The following is a 21360-nucleotide window of genomic DNA, read 5'->3' as shown; positions in this document are numbered from 1 at the left end:
TTAAAGTAAGACAAAGTTCGTTCCTTGGTTCTCATATGATTTTAATTTTTCCGAGGTTATCATCCTTGATACTTGACAATGGATCATCGTTGACCGCATTCTTTATTCCTCTCCAAATAAAGGTCAAATCGTCTTAGGTCAGGTCGAATGGTCATTAAGTTCAAAACTCGAGCCACTTGTTAATCATCGTCGATTGTTACGGTTTCGAACCGGTTATTAAGGAAATTTTTACGACAAGATTGGGGTATACGAGAAAAGAAAATCCCGTTTTTCTGTTATCTTCACCTTTCTATATATGATAATAAGGTTAATTATGGATTCGTAAGAGGTTAACGTCACTTCTTATTTATGTATATATATATTAAAAAAAATAGCAATTTAAACTCGAGCCTTTGCCAAGTTTAATCAATGGAAAATAACTTAAACGTTCGAAGTTACGTTTAAATTAGGATAATTATTGCACGATTTATTGTGTTCGTGTTAATGATAGGGTATGTAACGCAATAGACACAAATAAATTGTATTACACGAACTGTCATGTTCTCCGGGGGATTTCAAGGATGACATTTTGTTTTTTTTTCTTTTTTCTTTTCCTAAACGTTATTATTGAGTGATTGCCAAAATTGATAATTTTAAAAACGTTCACTTTCTATGATATTTCTCCATTGTCGTTATCTTTCGTCTTTGTTATACATGCAATTATTCAAAGTTGCTAAACTGTCGAGGGTTCGACCCGAAAAACGGGAGTCTCGACTCGGGAAATTGGTGTTATTTGATGTAAAGAGTATAATTTAGACCCGGTCGTAGTCCGCCATTGTCCCTTAAAAATGAGGTATGCGGTCTTAAACACCGAACCACTTTAAATGACAACCCTAGAGGGATTTTTTGGCGGGTGGTCGCAGGCGTGGATTCTGCCAACATTTCGGGATCATTTGTATACTTCTAACGACAATGATCTGTCTTTGATGAATGTCCATTGTCACCACGATTCCCATTCTTAAAGAAGGAGGTACGGTCCACCCGCCCCCTCTTCTTTACGCCAACCATCTACAAGGTCCATAATCCCTTAATGAGGGGTCAGTTTTAAAGGCTTTCGATCTCCTACTGTGTAAGTATCGTAAACGTTAGTACATTGTTTCCAGGAATTCGGAAAGGTATTTTCTGTATCAGTAACCTTTACTTTGTTTTAATTACATCCGCATTGTAAAAGAATTGCATAACCTTTATGAAACTGTACTAGAGACGAATTCGAATTCTTTGGCCTTCGGGTGCTGACGTCGGTGACGTCATTTGCTACCAAACGCCACCTGGAATCGAAGTAGGTCAGTAACGCCGGTGAGAAAACTTGGTTTCGTTCATTCTCAAGAGTTCCCATTAGACTGGCCGCCAAACCAATTTTTGGTAGGAGTTCACTTCTTCCGACAGTCAACTCCTGCCAAAAACGTCATTTTTCCTTTTAAGAGAGAGAGAATTTCCCTACGTATTGTTTATACGGGTCAAACGCCATCTTCGCACATTTTTGGTAGCCGCTTCTTAGAATAATTCATTAATTATTTATTCTTCTCTGATATTTTCCTGTAAATTCGTGTTCGGAATGAACTTCCTCGTTCGTTTCTTTACACGATGGCATTGATGTTCTGATATAAAATGCAAGCATCGCCCTTTACTGCGGAATATAACTGACAAGAGACATCGTCTCCACTCGGATATCGTTTTTGCAAAACCGGATTTCCATTCTAGGATAACAATTACACATTTTAATATTAAAATATTCTGATATTTATTTTTAAAAATTCTCAAAATAATTACTTTTATTGTAATTAAAATGCAGCGAAAGACATCTTTAATGTGTTTCAAGTTTGCACTTTCTCTAATTATGCAGTAAAATACGTGCACGTAAAAAGAGAGGGGAGGGGAGGGGGGTTTAATTTATAAATTTATTTAAATGCTACTTTAATTCTCTACCTCTTAAAAATTTCTATAATTAACGGAGAAAGATAGCAATCGTTAATCCGAAAACATAGGCTAAATTTATTGAAACTCGACATTTATGTCAACTATTCTATTACACTACCCCAATTGATAGGCAATTTAATTTTTTGGAGGGCATCTTCACACAAATGTCTCTGCTATCTGCAATTGACTCGATATACTCGACCCTCCCTCATTTGGGAGACATTTAACAAGGACATAACGATGCTGATAAGAGTGAGGAATTTTACGAGACTCCCAAGGGTCAAGGACGACATTAATTAACTCACTTAACCCCTTTTCGTGTAAACATAAACATTTAATTACACAATTTACGTATTACGTCGACTAAAGAAAAATATTTTGTATAACCCGCAGCTTATAAAAATAAACTTTGCAAAATTATTCCATCCCCTTTTTTCATTTAAGTATAAGGTTAGAATAGTTTTATCGATACGAATCTTTAAAAATTTAATATATATATATATATTTAAAAAAACAGTAAGAAAAGCCCGTGGAGATAACCTAAAAATTATATGTTTTTTTTAAATGTCTGGTAGACTAATAGGGTTGTAGTTGCATACACGCATTCTACAGTGCAAATAATCTGTCTATTGATAACATTTAAGCGATACGCAATAATTTGTTCAAATTATAAAACGTTTTCCCATGCAGTACAATTGTATTTAATGCCCCGAAGGTCAGACGACATACAGTTGCTTTAAGGGCATCGTCGTCTCAGGGTAGGTCACCTGTTCTACATAGAGAAGAGGTTCGGGTCATGTGATAAGACAGAAGAAGGTTTAGAGTTTTTATATTCTTTCGACTGACCCGATTTTAATGGAAGACATTTTAACCGGAATTTGGGTCGTTTGACCGAAAACTACGGCTTTTTAAAGCCTATGCACTTTTATTAGGGCAAGCACGTGAAAATCACCGGACGATTCTCTTCGACCTTTTGCTAAGAATCGTTATGTAGGAGATAATGTTGTAAACTCTTTCCTACGTTATATACAATAGGAAATTGAGTGAAATAAATCGAAATTTAACAGAGAAATACTTTAGGAATTTCACAAAATTAATGGATACATTCCATAAATGGACGATTCGAGACGGTTTAATAAACTCAAAAATAAAAATGGAAATGATAAATAAATGAAACCATCCTTGGCTCGAATTCAAGATTGTGACACATAGTTTCCAGGTGACGATGAGTATTTCCTATAGAGTTTTTTCTTTCATAAACCAGATGGCTAAAAATTCTTTTCGCTTCTGTTACCTTGAGTTACCGACAAAACTCAGCAAAGTTATTTTGGTTTATTTATTCACCCATCGATCGTACCTTGTATCCTTCTTGCAGTTTCTTCTTTCTCTCTCCCTCCTTTGGAGAAAAGAGGAGGAGAGATTAAAAAAAAAAAGTCATCCTGGATGATTGTCTTACCTGTGTTTTTTACTGACAATGTGTCGTCACCTGTCCCGCTGCTAGATGATGTAAATATAACCCAGAAACAGGGTGCTATATTAGGCCCGGAGGTAAAACGAGATGGTTGCAAAACCGGTCGCGTAACTTCTCCTAGTGGCAGAATTTGCACTAGGTGACCAAATTTGCCTCCTTAATGCGAAAAGTCACAGTTTTTTTTCTTTCTTTCCTCGGGATTTCGGACAGGAAAAAAGATTTCTTCCTTCGCTAAATCATATAAAATATTATTAAAGATAAAGTTTATTACCATTAATAGATGCGTTTACGTTTTTAATAGTCTTTACTGATTTATTAGATCAATTATAAGTTGCTTTTTCGACTTTATCTGATCGAAAATCATTTTCCTTTCGTGCATTAACCAATTTAATCACTATTCATCACGACATAGCATCACGTGATCTTCGCGATATGGTATTACGAGAAGCCCTGCATTGGTTACGATAAAGCATTATAAAATTCCTACGTTAGTCGAATCTCTGTACTCTTCACCACGAATTTCTATATTCCTTCCATGCAGCATCCACGTATTCTTTGGCATAACGTAAGGCGAATTTGTATATTTTCACTATTTAAATCTTAGTTTTCTCCTCAATTTAACATCATACAAATCCCTATAAAGCATTATTATTATTTTTTAATTATTAGTAATGTAAACAAGAAAAGAAAATGAGAAAATACCAGACTTAATTTCTAATTTTATCATTGAAATATGAGAAAAATTTTAATTAAGTTTAATATCAAGAGACGATATTATTAATTTAGTATTAATTTTTAATCCAAAATTTAAATATTTACATTTAATTATTAGCGTGGAATAAATAATGAATGGAAGAAAATAATCGGATTATCGTCGAAAACATAAAGGATTAGAGTTTTCCAATTAAACTTTTCATAGTTTGTATCGTAAAAATGTTCCCAATATCAAAAAACATTGTTTAAATTAATAAGTTCTTCTGTAATGCCCCCGAGAGTCGGTTACACCGCCCGTCTATGGTGCTGTGCAGGGAAGATTAACGTGCTCTTTATTAGGGAAATTTATAGTCCGATTTTTCTCCAAATTACGTTCCGGATTTGAAATTTAGGATGGAAAGAGACGGCTTATGATATATTTAATGAGATTTTCGACTACATTACTTAAAGATAACAAAAGGAGCTTGCGAAATTTTTCCGCTAAGTCTACTTTACATTTTATTAAATTTTTAACCTTTCCTCAATTACTACAGTTAAGTTTTAGGGTTTAGAATTTCTACAGGTTGATATTATTATCCTCCCTCACACATACCTTGACGTTACGCTTCCTACGCTCTATTTATATCCCTTTGTATTGCCTCGATCTCTGCCAGCTTCTGTCTAATACACTTAACACTGCCGACATGTGACATTTAAACATATATTTATAGAAAGTCTCTGCTAAATGTTAAATATCCATGTCACAAATCCTCCCCCCGGTTCTTGTCTGGGTCCTTCACCTGATTTTCGGGGTTATGTCTGTGCCCAAGAGTCAATAAAACGCTATTCTTTCGTAAAAGGTAGCTGCGAGATGGTCTGTAAATGTTTATTAAACGTTTAAACAAAGGTAGAGATATGATCTGAGAAAAAAAATCTATTCACGTGACTAAGATTTGCGAAACTGGAACCAATCTCCAAGGTCTTCTGTTGAAAATACTTGCAGGCACAGCGGGACGTTTAATATGTATCTACGTTAGCGATGCTTATTGCTATTGTGTATCCACCTTCCTTAATGGGCTTCCTTGTAGTTGTTGGTAGTTCTCCCCGACGAAGTAGAATGACGTCAATTTCTGGACAGGATGCCCCTCAAATCGGCCGTAACGCCGCCACTATTATAATGCACCTTAAAAGCGCCATTGGGCAAATTTACCTTCATTAATGTGTTCAGTGGGCTAGGCGAGCAGGGAGCAAAGATCGCAGTTTCTCGTACTTAAAAATAGAATTTTTAAAAGATGATTATCATTGCGTGATCATCGAATTCTTTACTCTCACATTTTATCTTTTTAAAAAATAAAATGTTCATTTTATTTATAGATTTATACATAATTTATAGTTTTGCAACTTTTAAAAAGTGAAATCTTTTGACGAAAGACTATTGATAAGCTTTTTTCGGAGGTTTCTCCCACGCTTCGCACCTGCCTTATATCGGTAGACATTGGAGAATCCTTCTCAATGGCCCACATAGAGGGAGGGAACCTGTATTGAGGTGGGGAAGCACCCATAGTTTAAGAATAGAATGATAGAGTTCACTAAGCCTAACAGTACACCCAAACGGCCATTCAATATGATCACTTTGGGGTGTAAGGACAAAGGATTAGCTTATTGTTGACGTCGGCAACTCATCTTACGCGACACTGGCTCTACTTCCGGTGTGGCACCGGAAGTGAATTTTTCCCACTGGCCAGCGATGTTTTTTTTCTTAAATCCATATACTCTGGACAACATTTCCCACCGGGGTTCCTGACTTCCGCTGCGACTCGGACCCCGCTTCCGCTGACGCACAATAGATGGAGAGTTTCGGTCACGTGATATGTCTTGTAGAAATCTTCACCTGCCCTTTTTTGTAGATAATGTACCTGGGAATATGTTCACCATCTTTTATATCCCTCGTTTGCACCACTTGTTTTTATGGAGAAAAAACCCACCCCTGTTATCTTTTCGTTCTATTTTCTATTAAAAATACACGACTTTTACTAAAAAGGATTTTCCCCGCAATCGATTAATTCGTTAGTTTAGAATCGATTGTAGGAGGAAAGGCCAATATTCCGGGCTTTCGATCGAAATCCTACACCATAACTTATGGGCAATACTACGAGATCATCCTTCCGAATCGAAACCTATTTGTCTTGAAAGAATACTCGAGAAGATTGGACGTCAAGATTCGAATCGTCGATTCCACAAAAGGAAATGGTTATTCGTCTTCCGTTTCTTATCTCCCGCAAACCAGAATCACCATAAATCAATGATAATTCACCAAAAATCGAGTCGAGACAATCGAAAGAACAGATGGTCGATGGTTTACGGAAAAGCCAGATCATTTTTCACTTGTTTACCTGATATCTAAAGGTCGATAGGTTCGAAGGAATAGGGATCCTGCAGGATGTCGACAAGTTTCACAGGAGCGATTCGACTGGGAAAGTATCGAACTCCTTGGCTTTGCAATTACTATTTATTCCTGCAACACCTTCCTAATAGAATGTATGAATGTAAATATCTATCTATATATTTGCGAAGATTTATTGAGACGGGTCTTGGCGTTTCCTTGATAGACTTTGCAGAAAAGACAAGAAGACAACTAATTTGTCAAAAAGACAGGAAGAAAGAGAAAATCAGTTTTGACAAAAAAACTGTCAACAGTAATTCCCTTTCCTCTTTTCTAAAATAATAATAAAGATTGAGAAATATTCTAAGGAATTGGTGTGGAATAAAACTCATAAAATATTAACTTGTATCTAAAGCTGTTATCATCACAACTTTATATATTTATTTAAGAGTTTTCGAGCTTTCTTTTCTCTCTTCTCGCTGTCAATTCATTAGATTTAAACGAGTTCTTTGTCGCGTCGGATTGGCTTCTTTCAGAAGTTTCTTAAAGAAAATCGTAGGAAAAAATTGTCCGATTGTGTTTACTACGGAACGGTAGACGTCCATACCTGACCTTGGCCTGATGTCGGCCACACTCCGGGCCTGGCGACTTACACGTGCTACAGTCGATGTTTCCCACGCCACGGTGTCTGACTCAGTGGTTTACCCTAAGGGGGCGACACAGGAAACTCAGACACCTGTAGTCAAGAGTACACTAACCTCCCTCCCTCTTCTCTTCACTATATTCTCTTCTTCCTGAACCAAAGGAAAGTTTGGCCAGGTTCTCACTACCTGTTGAATTCTGGGTCACAGATCCAACTACGTTTTGCTTTCTGACTATCTTACGTAATTCGTTAATAATTTACGGACGGTTTATAAGAATTCCAGGCTACTCCTCGATTAACTTATATAATGAAGGAATGATCTTGAAGAAGAATTGCACCTTTTCTGTTTATTTGATTCTCTAGAATATTTGTGAATAAATTAAGTGTTAAATTAGGTGAATTAATTTCTCTAAGAGGACGTCGCTGATATACTCGAGGAATTTGTTTGTAGTTCCCTCAACCATGAGAAATTTTCTTCAAACCCTTCTTGCATTCCTTATCCATGCTTCTAGGGTAATAAATACAGTGTTTCTGAAAGTGTTCGTGCCGCGCATTAATTTTCTACAAACTAGATCTCGGCAACTGCAGAATGTCTATTTGGAGAGAAGCATAAATTTCACGAACACGGCACGAGCAATGGTTCATTTAAAGATTTCTATGGGCTGTTGAATCGTTTCATTGTTTTTCTGCCAATTGCTCTCCTTTAGCCGAAAAAAAAGGGGAGGAAATTTAAAGAAATTCTCGTACAACAGATGGCACTACATAGTTAGATACAATTTTCTTGTGAAGTTACCATTGCTTCGATCTCAGCCAGACCAGGTGAAGTGATTAAATGAGATCCCTTGTATCTTTTCTTTCCCGTCTTGCAAGACAGTGTGGGAAACATTTAGCGTGTAGACTAGAGATTGGGGACACTTAGAAGGGAGGGGAGCACCAGCTGGTCCTTCCGGAAGTGAGAGGGGTGAAGAGGTGAATGGTGGGGAAACATAGCAGGGTGAGGGTCTAAACGCAGGTACAAACGATGAAGTCGAGTGGTTTGAAGGTGAGAAAATTTATATATTGAGAAAATTTGATCCGTATAGAATCAATGAAGTCTGGCTTCTACTTGGAGATCAAAAAATTTGGCATTCGATTACTTTAAAATATGTCTTCTCTCATCTTCGATATCCTTTCGCTTTCTGCAATCGAACCTGTTACCCCGCATCCAACTTTCTATCATTAAAAGTGGAGGAGTGTATGGAATCTTGGGGGAAATGCTTTAAAAACTTTCGATTGTCCACAGAAGACTTGAAGATCATCGAAAGGGACGTATCTGTTTGTATTTTGCGATAAAAGGTTTTTATCAAAGAGGGAGGAGGAACTCAAAAAGGAAACGTCTGCCAGAAAGAGGTGTAGATAAGAGTAATTTTGGAGGCCGAAATTGGGGAATCTTTATCCCTGGAGGCAAAAGATTATTGTTGTGACGTCACGTCCATCACCTGTCTCGCCTTAACTATTACAATTACGTTTTTGGAATGCAAATCATAATTCTTTATCAGTTATCAAATTCCCATTACGTGCCCAACGCGTGCTTACGAGAAGTAATTCTCACTCCGGAATGGAACATAAAAAATTCAACGACTGCAGCAACGACTGATCTAATGGATTAAGACAAAGCCCATTCCCATATTTCTGTACCAAATCCAATCACGTCATAAGATATAACATCATCTTTCTCTCACTCCTCTCCTCTTCGTCCAACAAGGAAAATACAAAACAATGAAATACTCGGCTTTCCAGCCGCGACAACTCGTAAGAATTTAAAAGATTCTGGATAAATTAATTCCGTATTTAATGCCAAGTATCTTCATTAAGAAGTTGCAAGAACTTTTAGATTGATGGAAGAAAGAAATTTCTTAAATTTCTGTAAGGTTTATAATTATAACACCCGAAGATGCATTGTCGTGACGCTTATAATCGAGCAGGGAATTTTAATTAAAGAAAATTATTTCTGTAATTAAAATTTATGAAAAAATAAAATAAATTATTAAAACGTTTCCGAGTTTATAATTAACGTTACATCAGAGATTTATCAACGGTAGCACCTGATGGTTTCTTCACACGTATTAACATTAGACTTATTTATTAGTCTACAAACATACATACATATATTAATAAAGAGGTTCTTAGGGATTCTCCGGGGACTAGACAGGAAGTGCTCGGGGCGAGGAACTAACTCCCCCCCTTATAAACGCGTAGGGGGATGGAAGGCGGGCGAAGAAAAAAGTAAGCCTATTGTCTCGCCCGTGTTTCCCCGTAGCTTCGATTTTACCTGTTGGTTTGACACACCTGTCCGGACATTTTGGTGACATCTGCGCGACTTATCGCAATTATTACCTATCGAGAACCTCCGACTTCCGGTACGGTCAAGACCAATGTGGAAAAGGTAAAGCGGGTCACGTGATAAGAAAGTAGAAGGGCATATGCGAGGGAGGAATTCTGTTAACACGACATAAATTAATTCTAGTGCGGAGAGGCCGTTTACGTCGTCGTAACTTTTCTGCCGCGGTATCGGGTGGAGGTCAAAGATCAAGCGTTTCTCTCCACTCTGGGATCACCAGAAGTGTAAATGCCAAACGCGCGTGACATTTTAGCACGGACAAAGATTTCTTCAGCGAGTCTGTGGATATTCTCGTGCCAATATCGAGTTAATTCCTCGAGTTCCCGCTTACAGAATTGCAAATTATTATTTATTATTATTATTATAAGAATTTTTTTTCTTTCGTTTCTCATTATTTCATTCACTTTAAATACACTACGTTTACAAGTAAAATTTAACGTATTAATAACAAAAGAGTGTAAAATTAACGAGTTATAAGTAACGAATTTAAACCGAAGCCGTATTCTGTTAAATTATTAAAGATTTCTGTAGGAATTCTTGAAAATACACTTAAAATTTACAAAAGAAACCCTTCTGCAGTGTCGTTTCTTAAAGAAAATGGCATCTACTTCACGAAAAATGATTGACATCTTGAAGAAAATGAAGTAAATCACTGGGATGATGTAGAAAATGGCATTTTCCCCCATCAAATCAAGCAGTTAAGTGTAGAATTTAACAGAATATACGTCGATTTCGTCATTTTCTATTGTGTGAAATTAATGAAAATCATACAGACATCTTTCCTTGGTGATATAAAATCATAATGTCTCTAACGTAGAAAATATTGTGGAGAAAGGTGGGGGGAAAAGGGTAATCATTTTTATCGAGTGGTGAATTCAGATTTTACACGGGATAGTTTAAAGTCTGACCTCATTTCGGATGGTCGCCAGTCAGACACTTTCATCAAATATTTAAGGATTCCTGGTGGTCGTCATAGCGACGGCGGGTGTCGTCGTACGAGATGGACCCGAAGACGGCGTTTGTCGGGGGTGTGGCCCGCAACTTTTGGTACCCAAAAGAGAAAAACGTCCCGGATCGATAACTTCTTACAAACGTTTACCATAGGCGTATATTTAAAAAAATGTTTCGATATATCGTAACGGGAGTGACGGCGAGTATCTGTAACCATAGCAACCAGACGGGGGATGCGAGTAAACGGTACGAAGGGGAGCGGTAATTGATTGGATGATCGCAAACATTGATTGCAGCCAACGGATTCGGTGGAGCGTAACACCGCATTTCCCACGTTTGGTGTACCCCCATTTACCGCTTTTTTTTTACCTTTCCGTATAGATCTATGGGAGTTTACGAGTAGGGATTTTAGGGATGCTCCACCTGTTCACCGTTAGCCGAATGAATGGCTGGTAGCGGATGGAGGGCGAAGTCTATACGCGAATCGGATCCGTTTGGTAAAAAAATTGGTAGAAACATCATTTTTATAACATTGATGGTATTCGGAAAAAGGAAATTGTTGGTGTTGGTGATGGATGGCATGGATGGTCGATCAAGAGGGAAACACCTAGACCCCGTGGAGACGTGTTCTTGAGAATCTAACCAGTGTTAAGTTTCCAGACTTTGTTCTTCTTCGGCTTAGCAGGTGGTATTTATTGCTAAGCTACACTTATTAAAAGTCAAAGATATCATTTTTGTATAAACTTTGCCGACGGAAATTAATGTCTAAATACACTCCTAAGTATTTTAATCCGGGGGTTTAATACCCGACAACCAGTAAATATTTTGCAAAGGCCAATTGCCGTTGATAATTTGGGAATAAGAAAAACATAAATCATCGGCCATTGGATACCATCCAAAGAAGTGTTAATGTCCCACTTTCCAATAAGACTTCGATAAAATTAGTGTCGTTTAAGTGTCTAAAAATTTTATCTAATTCTCAATTCTCATCAAACGAACATTAAGACGAGATCAACGTCTTTCACGCGAGAAACCGGTCTGTCTTGGTTGTCATGACGACGGAATCCGTGGTTCCCAGGGTCTGTGAAAGGCCCCCTATTTTCGAGAGGCTGCAGTTAAGGGGTGCAGGGGTGTCTTTTGTTGCCCTCCTGCACCAATTAGACGCTACACGGTCACCACACGGTAGCGAGTTTGGCCTCCGATCCCGTTGACGCATTTCTCCACCTCTAAACTAAACTTTTATCTATATTTTAACCCCCTCGAGCACACCCCCTCGCCAAATAGCATCGTTAACAAACGTCACGGGAGGGAGGAAAGAGAGAAGAGAGAGAGAGAGAGAGAGAAAAAAAAAATCCTTATAAATAAATGCGTGTTTTCTTCACAGATAAGAAACGAAATGCTTCTAATGACTAAGAGGCTCTAATCTGACTAAGAGGACACGAGGTGGCGAGTCTCGACATCCCGTCTCGTGCACTCTAAATGTCCCGCTATCTCCATCACCGGAAATAGTAAAAATCCGAACATGCTAAAGCGAGTCAACTCCAACAGGGTCATTAAGATCTTCCCAAATTAGACGCGTCGGAAGAGTGACTTCACGAAAGGAAAACCAAACGGTGCCTGTGTCCTTCGCCTCTGCCACAGGAATGAGGATCGCGTGCCTGGCAAACTCTCCCTTTTCTTTCGGGGACTTAGGCAAGGGAGGTGGGCAGAAGTGGTAAAACAACCACGCGGGAATCTTTAGCGCATCACCTGTTTTTTACCCCCGGGCCTTTACAGGATTCTTCATCACTCTGAATCGCATCTAAATTACATTCGGATATAAAGGGATGTTTATATAAGAAAACTCGTGTTTTATACTCGTAAAATTCATTAATAATAATAATATATATATAAAATTCTACAACTGTTAGATATTTTGGCGTGATAAAATTCTTCCGAACTAACATTAGACTTAACATAGTGGAAGATGATTATCCAGGACCACACTACACGAGCAGGAGATAAGCGCGGTCGTTAAAACTAAACTTAGTCTATTTAGCTGATATTCACTCGACTTAATCTGCAGATTAGGAAGAGGAATGCAGTGATTAGTGATCGACTGGGCTAATGGAGGCAATCGATGTAAACGCTTCTCCCTTCCAATACGGGCCACTTCGATTTATGTCTTTCGATATTATCTCCATCCTCCTATTAAAACAAAGATGGAAATTGGTAATTATTTTGCCATAAATATCCATACTTCGCTACAAGAAAACGGTCTTGATTTGTCTCGAAAGTCCTGTTCTTCCACTGAATATCCTCATCCGGATATGGTTTTTTAATCTCCCGTGCGTGAAGATGATTCTATAAGATGTAACAGTTATTTAAAAAGAAAAAAAAGTGTGCGGATTTTTTGCATGTGTCTATATGTCTGTCCATTGACTAATAAATAATTTAATAGTTTAGGCCATTACTTCTTAATCATTCATCTTAAGCAGGAATCGCGCTGGCAGTCGAGTCCAACGTGCGTGACAATTAACATCTTATGGATAACTCCGGTCATTCCTGTAGTCTGTCCCTCGTCGGAACTGGCCAATTACCGTTGTTTTTACCTTTCATTGTCCTCCGGAGAGGAGGAATACACACCCCGGGCCATTTCACATAGACCAGAAAGGGGTCGATCTCACCATTGGCGATTCGAACCCGATCGTTTCTTAACAATAATAAAGAAACGTCGAGTCGGGGAGGCGATAACTTCGACACAAAGCCGGAGCCGGGGATCGAATCAAGGTCACGGGGTCGTTACCAACATCCTGTCGTGTATTTATGACGTCATTACCGATGTTTCGTGCTTCGTTCGTGTCGAGAATCTTACATTATTGAGCAAGTTCGTATTCTTTTCTTATTTAACTCCTATTTTCATTTGCATAATCGCACAGCTCTGGAATTAATTAGTGCGATAAGAAACTTTACAACTTTACGTCTTAGATAATTGAATGAAGTGGACTTTTTATTTATTTATTTATTATTATTATTATTAATAGAAAATTCGATTGTTTCGCTTGATGGAGACGTTTTAACATTCGCATCTTCCATAGTCTCTAAGCGAATGATTAGAATTTAGTAAACTGAATACTTCAACTCATCATTTTACTGTTCCTATAAAGAATCTATTGCCTATTTACTGATATAAACGTGCCTACTCTTTAAGTGTTTAGTACGAAGTGTGCTCATTAATTTTTATTCCACTCTCGATCATAATAATTGTACGTTAGTTTATTGAAAATGACCATCTGTCGTAGAGATGGACGTGAAAGAAATTCTATAAACTATAATTTAGCCTACTCTAAATGATTACGAGTCTCTGTCGTAGGTCTGTGTTAGCGTGCAGAGGTTGTAGAGTGGGTGAATTCCCATGTACTTTTTTCGTTCCAATTGGGCTTTTTTTAAGAGAGGTTTGATCTACCCAAAGGGGAGGAAAAAAACAACTAGAAATATGTTCCCTGTAAGGAAAACAGCCTTTCCTTTCATCTGGAGTAGACATAATGATGATATGACAATCGATTCGTGTGCTTTTTTTTCGTGTAAACAGAAAATCAATTATGTCTTAAGCAGCCAGCTCGTAAGTCATTGGATTCTCTCTCTCTCTCTCTCTCCCTTTAAGAAGAATGGAATTGGATCCGGCTTTTAAAGATCCATAAGAAAATAATCGATGAGAAATCGAAGATATTTATCGATTGTGTCGTTTAAAAGTCTAGTTTTCTGTCGAGAAAGTGGAGCTTGTAGATGCGGAACCCACACCAAAAATCCAGACTACTTGATTTATTCGGACTCGATGCCATTGATCTCGATTAAAATTCTCATCTCGACCTATAAATCAATAATTATAACTTAACTGGGTTCCGTCCTAAACGTGTTTCGTGCCGTAATGTATCGATAAATATTACAAATATGGTTCGGAAAGTACGAAGAAATATCGATAGTTAAAAACATTAATTAGAGTCGATCACGTGAATAAGAGGCAAGATCTTAGCCTTCTCAAGGCCAGTTTTGCGCCTGGCCTTGACACAGGCCCGCACACTAACCGCCCGCACGTGACTCCACCTGCACGCCCTCATCTTAGCATCTACAGGTTTGAGGACGGTGAGGATGTTAGAGGCACATTACTGCCACGTGTCTAGCAATAGTAGCCACGCTCCTGTGGCTACTGGACCGGATTTGCCTGTTTTCGACTGTCGTCGACTGCTTGGCTTTTCTATCAATGAATTAAAGCTCGTATCGGTGGGTGTATTGACAATTAACCGTCTTTTTTCTCCATTAAATTCTTCCCATTCGTTATTAATGGACGAACCGAAAGACGATTTGCACTTCAAACAAACGACCCTCCCGGTAAAATGTGAGGAATTTATAACACAAACGACACCATAAATCAATTCTAGGTGCCATTTTTTCTACGTTAATATAGACCTGGTTACGACGATTAGTATTCAGAGTAGAGCAATTTACATATTAAATCTTTAACTAGTTCGATAGTAACGTCGAGGAGGGGGGAAGAAGAGTGTTGCGCTCGAGTAAATAAATTAATTTTTGTTTTAAACAGTGCAAAATTATGCAATTATTATGTCTGAGTAAATTTAAAAATGTCGTTTAAATCATTATCTAACTAATCTCTTCGATAGTCGAGTTCGTTACGTAACAACTGGGAAAGTGTAGGAATAATCGAAAGAAATTTGATGTCTTTCCATTAAAAAAACAAAAAAACGCTAAGATTACATAAATGTTTATCGTTTATTTTTAAGAAATGAAACAGTAAATTTCATTGGACACCTGCCGTGTTTACAGGAATTATTATTATTATACGTATATATACAAAGTTTTGCATGGATGATGATAATTCTCGTCCAATTAAAAAGTAGATTTTGTGGGTGGCTCTGCCTTTCTCCTCCCTCCGTTGGTCGTCATCCGTTCAAGGTCAGAGTGCTATACCAAGACACAAGAACTACCTGTACATCGCTCGTTTCGTCATCGACGTCGGATGAATCTATAGGAAAAATGTTGACAAACAAAGGGAACCATTCTCGACAATAACAAGCGAGAGAAATTGTCTGTCGTTATACCTTTTTTTACGAGAGATTTCAATTAGTCGGCTCCCCCCACTCGATTCACTTAAAGCTAGTTTAATTGAGGAGAGTGAGTGACGAAGCATCGTCATCGTCATTGTGTATCATCCGAAGAGGACCACTCCGAATGGGAAAGAACGGTCACTCACTCGAAAAAAATTACGAGTTAATAAAAAAGTTTTATGTGAATTTAGGTGGGGAAAGTCGATTTCGATGTATAAACGGAGGGAGTAGAATTGCATTTATTATTCTTGGATCTATTTCGAGATCGGGGGATAGATTTAACCGGTTCAAACAATAGGTACAGGTGTTAAAAGTTAGCCGACATTACAATCGCTAAGTGAAAGTGTAAACGCCATTTGCTGTTTGCATTTCATTCACGTAATTTACTTTTTCAGAATGAATCCTCTGGGCTATTTTCGTTCGCTACAACGATGATTCAACCATTACTTTTATCTCCATCTACGTTCCATTGTTGCATGCTCTACGATTTGTACGTTTAATGCTAATTAATTTCAACCTGCCTTTTTTTTTATACACATCGGACCTCCTCATTTGGAATATTCATAAATGCTTTCTCCTATAATTAATTTTAAGAGTCTCGGAATGCATTTTTTTAATTGTATTTAGAAGCAATTAATGAGCTTGTGTAAGTCTACAATAAGCTAAAACTTCTCTCATAAAAAAAAAAATGGAGAAAAGGAAACCGGAAGCACCGTTGAAAAGAAAGGAAAATGAAAAGAATTTCGATAGGTTCACTTAGTTAAATTCCCCCTTTTTGTCGGAAAAAGGATGATTTCCGGTGATGTAAACGACATTTAATTTGACCGGTTTTGTAACAGGTCGCCCGTTTGTTGGAAATGTGTGCGAACAACAAACCAGTCCGAGGTTGTCTAGTCTAGCCCAAGGCACCGCTTAAATAAACTCATTGTTTGCCAACATCAACATCCCCCTACCCGTTGATCTGGTATGATTTGTAAACATATCGCAATCCCAAAACGTCAACTTAATGGTAAGATACAGTTAAGTAATATATAAAACAGTGTTTCTCAATATTTTCTACGCGTAGCCCCCTTATTAGCATAACACGAGATGGACGGAATATCGGAATTTCTACTTCGACTTCGATTATCGGCCTATTGATTCGATATTACATAAGTAGACCGCTAACGACCGGTCGGTAAGTTTAATTATCTGTAATCTATACAAATTAATGAGAATAAATAAATAAATAAACGACATATTTTTACGGCCAATCGCTTCGTTTCTTTAAATCTCTGTCCCAATCTAAGCGAACGAATTTTGAAATCGAACGAGGGAAGTCATTATCACGTGGCTTCCTACTTATCTTCTTTATCTCTAGATTTCGACTTTGTAAATGCCTCCATCGCAACGGGGGTGGAGCGAGTTTGAGGAAGAAGTACGTCCGTTACTGTGGCAAAAATTCCGTCTCTCCCCTACTAGTGTAATCTACTCATTTCGATTAATAATCCTTATGATAAAATCTAATTAAGAGTATAGATACTAAGTAAAAAAAACGATCTGTCTGTCACCTTGTCGAGAATAGAACCTCCACTTAAAAACAGTGTTTAACCTCAAATTTAATCAATGAATGATTAAATATCTTCCATGATATTGATGGATTATTTACCATTAAAATGTAGAGGGGAGAAGTTAAAATACTTCACACTTTTAGTGAATTTAGTTACTTAACTCGAGCTAAATCACTCGCTCGACGTCTACCAGAAATATAGAGATTGACTCCTGTAAATCTAGGCCATTCCTTATTTAAAATTACGAAGCATGATATTTAAAAACGGGGATTAAAGCTTAAAGATTACGTCTTTACAACGCTTAAGCTCATTTAATTCTAATTAAATAATCGTCGATTGGCAATGAAGTGACGTGTAAATTACATCGAATGATTGATTATGGTAGCGTTTAGTAAATATACTTCGGTTCGTTTATAAACCATTAGAGCCTGATATTCTTTGAGCGATACAACACTTTAGGGAATAACCATTAGTCGACTTCATTTATTCGTAGGTTGCACACCTGTCTAACGACTTTATCTTAACCGAAGCAGTAGTAACCATCTGCTTTTCACCAGAGACATCATCTCGGCTCAGGTGGCAAACACCGGAAGTATCGACACGCGATACCGGAAGCCACGTGACTAGCGTGTCCTCTCGCGTGTTAGCTAGTAACATGGACAGAATTCGAAACCAGAAATTTCTAATAGATTTATCCACGCGGGAATAAGAAAGAAATCCCGTTGCTACGTACCGCTAATGAGATTTGCAACGAGTACACACGGAGGGGGCAAACTACAGTCATTAGGTGTTAATAACGATTGGGGACAACTAATTCAGAGGAGTTGACTCGTACTTAACGATTTAAACGTTTCTTTAACTCCCTTAACAGAGTTTAGAAAGTTTCTACAATGAATTATTGCTTTGTTAATTAGCCCCCAACAGCTGGGGATTACTAAACGACAATGGATTGTGAAATCCTTCAATTTTGTTTCGAGTCGATTCTATCTTGTAATAAATCTCAGCAGCTTTGTTGCCAGACAAGGGGAAAAAAAAAACACCTTTGGCCAATCTGACGAAAGTAATTTCTTAAATTCGTCTCGGGATATAAAAGCGTAATGAAATATTGATCTACAAACAGGAAATCCTCACCACCCACTTCCGCGGTGCTAATGAAACATTCTCGACACTTCAGGAAACAGGTGAAGACAATCACGCGAAGATGTCACGTGTCGATGATCACCCGCCACGCGTGAACCGCCACCTCGAACGTGACATTCAAATCATTAAAACAGATCGAATATCTCCAAGATCTAAGTAATTGGTGGCAAAGTTTCTGTGGCTAGATAAGTCTTTTAAGGACGATAGGGATTTACGTAAGGACGTACTTTTTAAGGGAAACTTTAAGATTTACGTTTTTACGTAACCGACCTTCTGTCACTTTCATTCCTACCAACTCCCACTGTCACCGACTAAAACGTAGGCTAAAAAAAAAAGTAGGCGGACACACAAGTTCTAGGACCTCTGAATATTCGAGTGGAGGCGAAAACAGCTTGATATGCAGCAACATCGAACATCTTCGTTCACCAACTGCACCTTTTACGGAATTCCCCCCGAAAACATTTAAACGATCTGATAGCTCTAACGTGCCTACTTAATAATTTTCATCCCAATACAAAAAAAAACAAGTAGTTATGCAGAGAATCTTCTTGAAGAGGTGGGTTATCTACCTTACTCGTTTTCCTCTATTTGTATTGTCCTATTTCCTTCATTTTCTAGACTTTTTTCGCTTATTAGTAAACAAATAATACGACATAACGGAATATTTTGCCGTTTTTATGAATGAGCTTCCTGTTGCTGAGGGTGTGTCGTGGTTTCGCTCGATGATCGCGCCAGAGAAAGGGGTGATTTGTGTACTATATAGCCTTGAATCGAGTTTGAAATGTCTACAAATCAAAACACGTGCATTTAAAGTATGGTAGAATGTCATTCTAAACCGATTTTCTGTAAGATTTTAAGGAAATCAAAGCAGTTTTATTATTACGATAAAGAAAAACGGCTTATAGAGAAGCCAATAATTGTGAATTTACCAATATCTAAGCGACTTAAGTTATCGAAATACTAGTCTATATCGAAGTTAAAAACACTTGTACATAGTTGTTTATCAGAATTAACAGGGGTTTGTTGTATTTTTGAAGCTTTACTCTCTTATTCTACATAATTGACCCAGTCAAGGTCTGGAAACAGAAACAGGTGCGACTTCTTTGGGTGCGAACTTCCGCCGTGATGTCAACGCTTAATTTTTAACTAAACCCATGTCTTCGAATCTTTAAAACGCGTTAAATCACGACAAAGTTTTAGTGTTTAAATGTATTAAAATAATTATATACTGAAATTTTATCCAATGGCAAGTTTTTTATTTATTTACAAAGGGATGACATGAAATCATAAGCTGTGACATTAACATTTTTTGATGGCGGAGAAACTATATACAACGACAATTACTATAAATATACAGAAATATATACAGACGTTCCACTTGGAACAGTTCGAAATTATTTTTTTTAATTTGCTTTTTTCCAAAAAGCACACAACACGGAAAAGCACTTGTTCCGCTTATTCCATTGTTTAAGTGTAATGGAAAAAATTCATTCGAATATTCCATCATAAATTAATGTTGTGACGAGAAACTTTCTCGCATACGTCACGTGTCTGTTGCGTTTTCTGCTATTTTATACACAGTATAAATAGCAATATTCATGCGTCAAGGCACTTCCTTGTTGCGACGCTCCCCCTTGGCTTTTTTTGGGGACACGTACGCTGTTCGCTCGCCGGCGACAAAAGGGCAGAATCGAGTCCGCTTTGAATAAATTAGGACTTTGGGTAGTTGTGAAAAGGTTCCCCCGTTCAACTTGGTCATACCTCTGTTGCCAATGCTCCCTCGGCGTAAGAGGCCTGAGGATAATGGTCCTCTATGACGTAGATGCTACTGTGTGGACATACATCTTGAGATGACGCCTCGCTGCTGCAAGAGAAAGAAGAAACGTTTTAGAAAATCATTGGATTTACTAAATTTTCTTCCGTTTACACTTAAGATTTAAATTTTTCGTGTTAATTATTTACACACGTATTTTATAATTAAAAGATACATTGTAATCACCTTTTAGTAACTGGATCGTGTACGATAGCCAGCGAGTCTTTATTTTGTCCACATTTTTGCTGTTGAAGCATCGTGTTCTGTGATTCTTTGGCAGTCTCTGATAAATCTAACACTTTACTTGTTCTATTACTTTCACACTCTGTATTCAAGAGTTTTGTGGATCTGGTCCTATGAAGAGCGGAAACGCTCTGATCTCTCGACAGAGCGTCTTCGTTGGTCAGTTTGAGATTTTTTGGACCTAAAGTGTTTATGATCAATGGATGATCCGGGCATTTATTGTTCATGCAATTGACCGCGTTTTGTTCGTTCTGTTTCATGATTTCCTCTTCTTGAGCTTGATGTTTCTTGCGTTTGCGGCATCTCAGAAACAGAATAACCACAACGGCAGTCAGTGCCACAATTGGCACTGCAGCTGACATCGTAGCAATTAGAGCCAATTGTTGAGAAGACAATCTCTTGGTTTGGTCATGTTGTTCATCATATTTCTGATGAGATACTTCCAAATTTCCATCTTCGCGCACAGAATTATCCAAAGGAATGCTTTTATTAGTAGAAGAATATTCTTCTTTCGGGCGTTGAAGAACACCTCGTAACGTGGGACCAATTTCACACTGTTGACCACTGTAACCGGGAGGACATTGACACGAGTATTCGTTCACCAAATCCTCGCAAGTTCCACCATTTTGGCAAGGCGTCGAAGAGCAGTCGTCAATGTTAACAGAACAATCTTTACCGGTGAAGCCTGACTGACACGCACAACTATAATCGTTGACGAGATCAAAACAGGTGCCACCGTTAGCACAAGGCTTGGTAAGACAGTCATCCACATTAGTTTGGCATAGACTCCCGACATAACCGGGTACACACATGCAACGAAACGAGTTAACATCGTCGATGCAAGAACCTCCATTGATGCACGGATTCTCGATGCAATCGTCAATGTCTTGTTCGCAAAGACTTCCCTTGAATCCCGTAGGGCATATACATTTGTAGGTATCGGAGTCATCGGAACCAACGCAAGTTCCACCTAAACAATATCAAAATACCTCATAATTAGATCCAATAACTTCACCCGTAATTATAAATTCAAGC

At 37.9% G+C, this 21360-nt stretch overlaps 1 protein-coding gene across 2 annotated transcripts in view; it reads right to left on the bottom strand.

The window, feature by feature from the left end:
* Positions 1-19503: 19503 nt before the first annotated feature.
* Positions 19504-21360, bottom strand: part of LOC136990182 (delta-like protein B) — a 35913-nt gene continuing 34056 nt past the window's right edge. The window contains exons 11-12 of one of the 2 annotated variants that reach the window (XM_067288549.1): positions 20269-21295; positions 19504-20130 (exon numbers count right to left, since the gene is read on the bottom strand). In XM_067288549.1, the coding sequence (XP_067144650.1) occupies positions 20025-20130; positions 20269-21295 (1133 nt within the window). In that variant the 3' untranslated portion in view covers positions 19504-20024. Of the gene's footprint in view, positions 20134-20268; positions 21296-21360 lie in introns of both variants that reach the window. The other variant, XM_067288548.1, reaches the window with a different exon arrangement.

The sequence above is a fragment of the Centruroides vittatus genome, unplaced genomic scaffold (assembly GCF_030686945.1).
Source record: "Centruroides vittatus isolate TY-2023 unplaced genomic scaffold, ASM3068694v2 scaffold_861, whole genome shotgun sequence".
Taxonomy (NCBI): Eukaryota; Metazoa; Arthropoda; class Arachnida; order Scorpiones; family Buthidae; genus Centruroides; species Centruroides vittatus.
The sequence above is the reverse complement of the archived record's forward strand: the minus strand, read 5'-3'. Positions and strand labels throughout refer to the sequence as shown.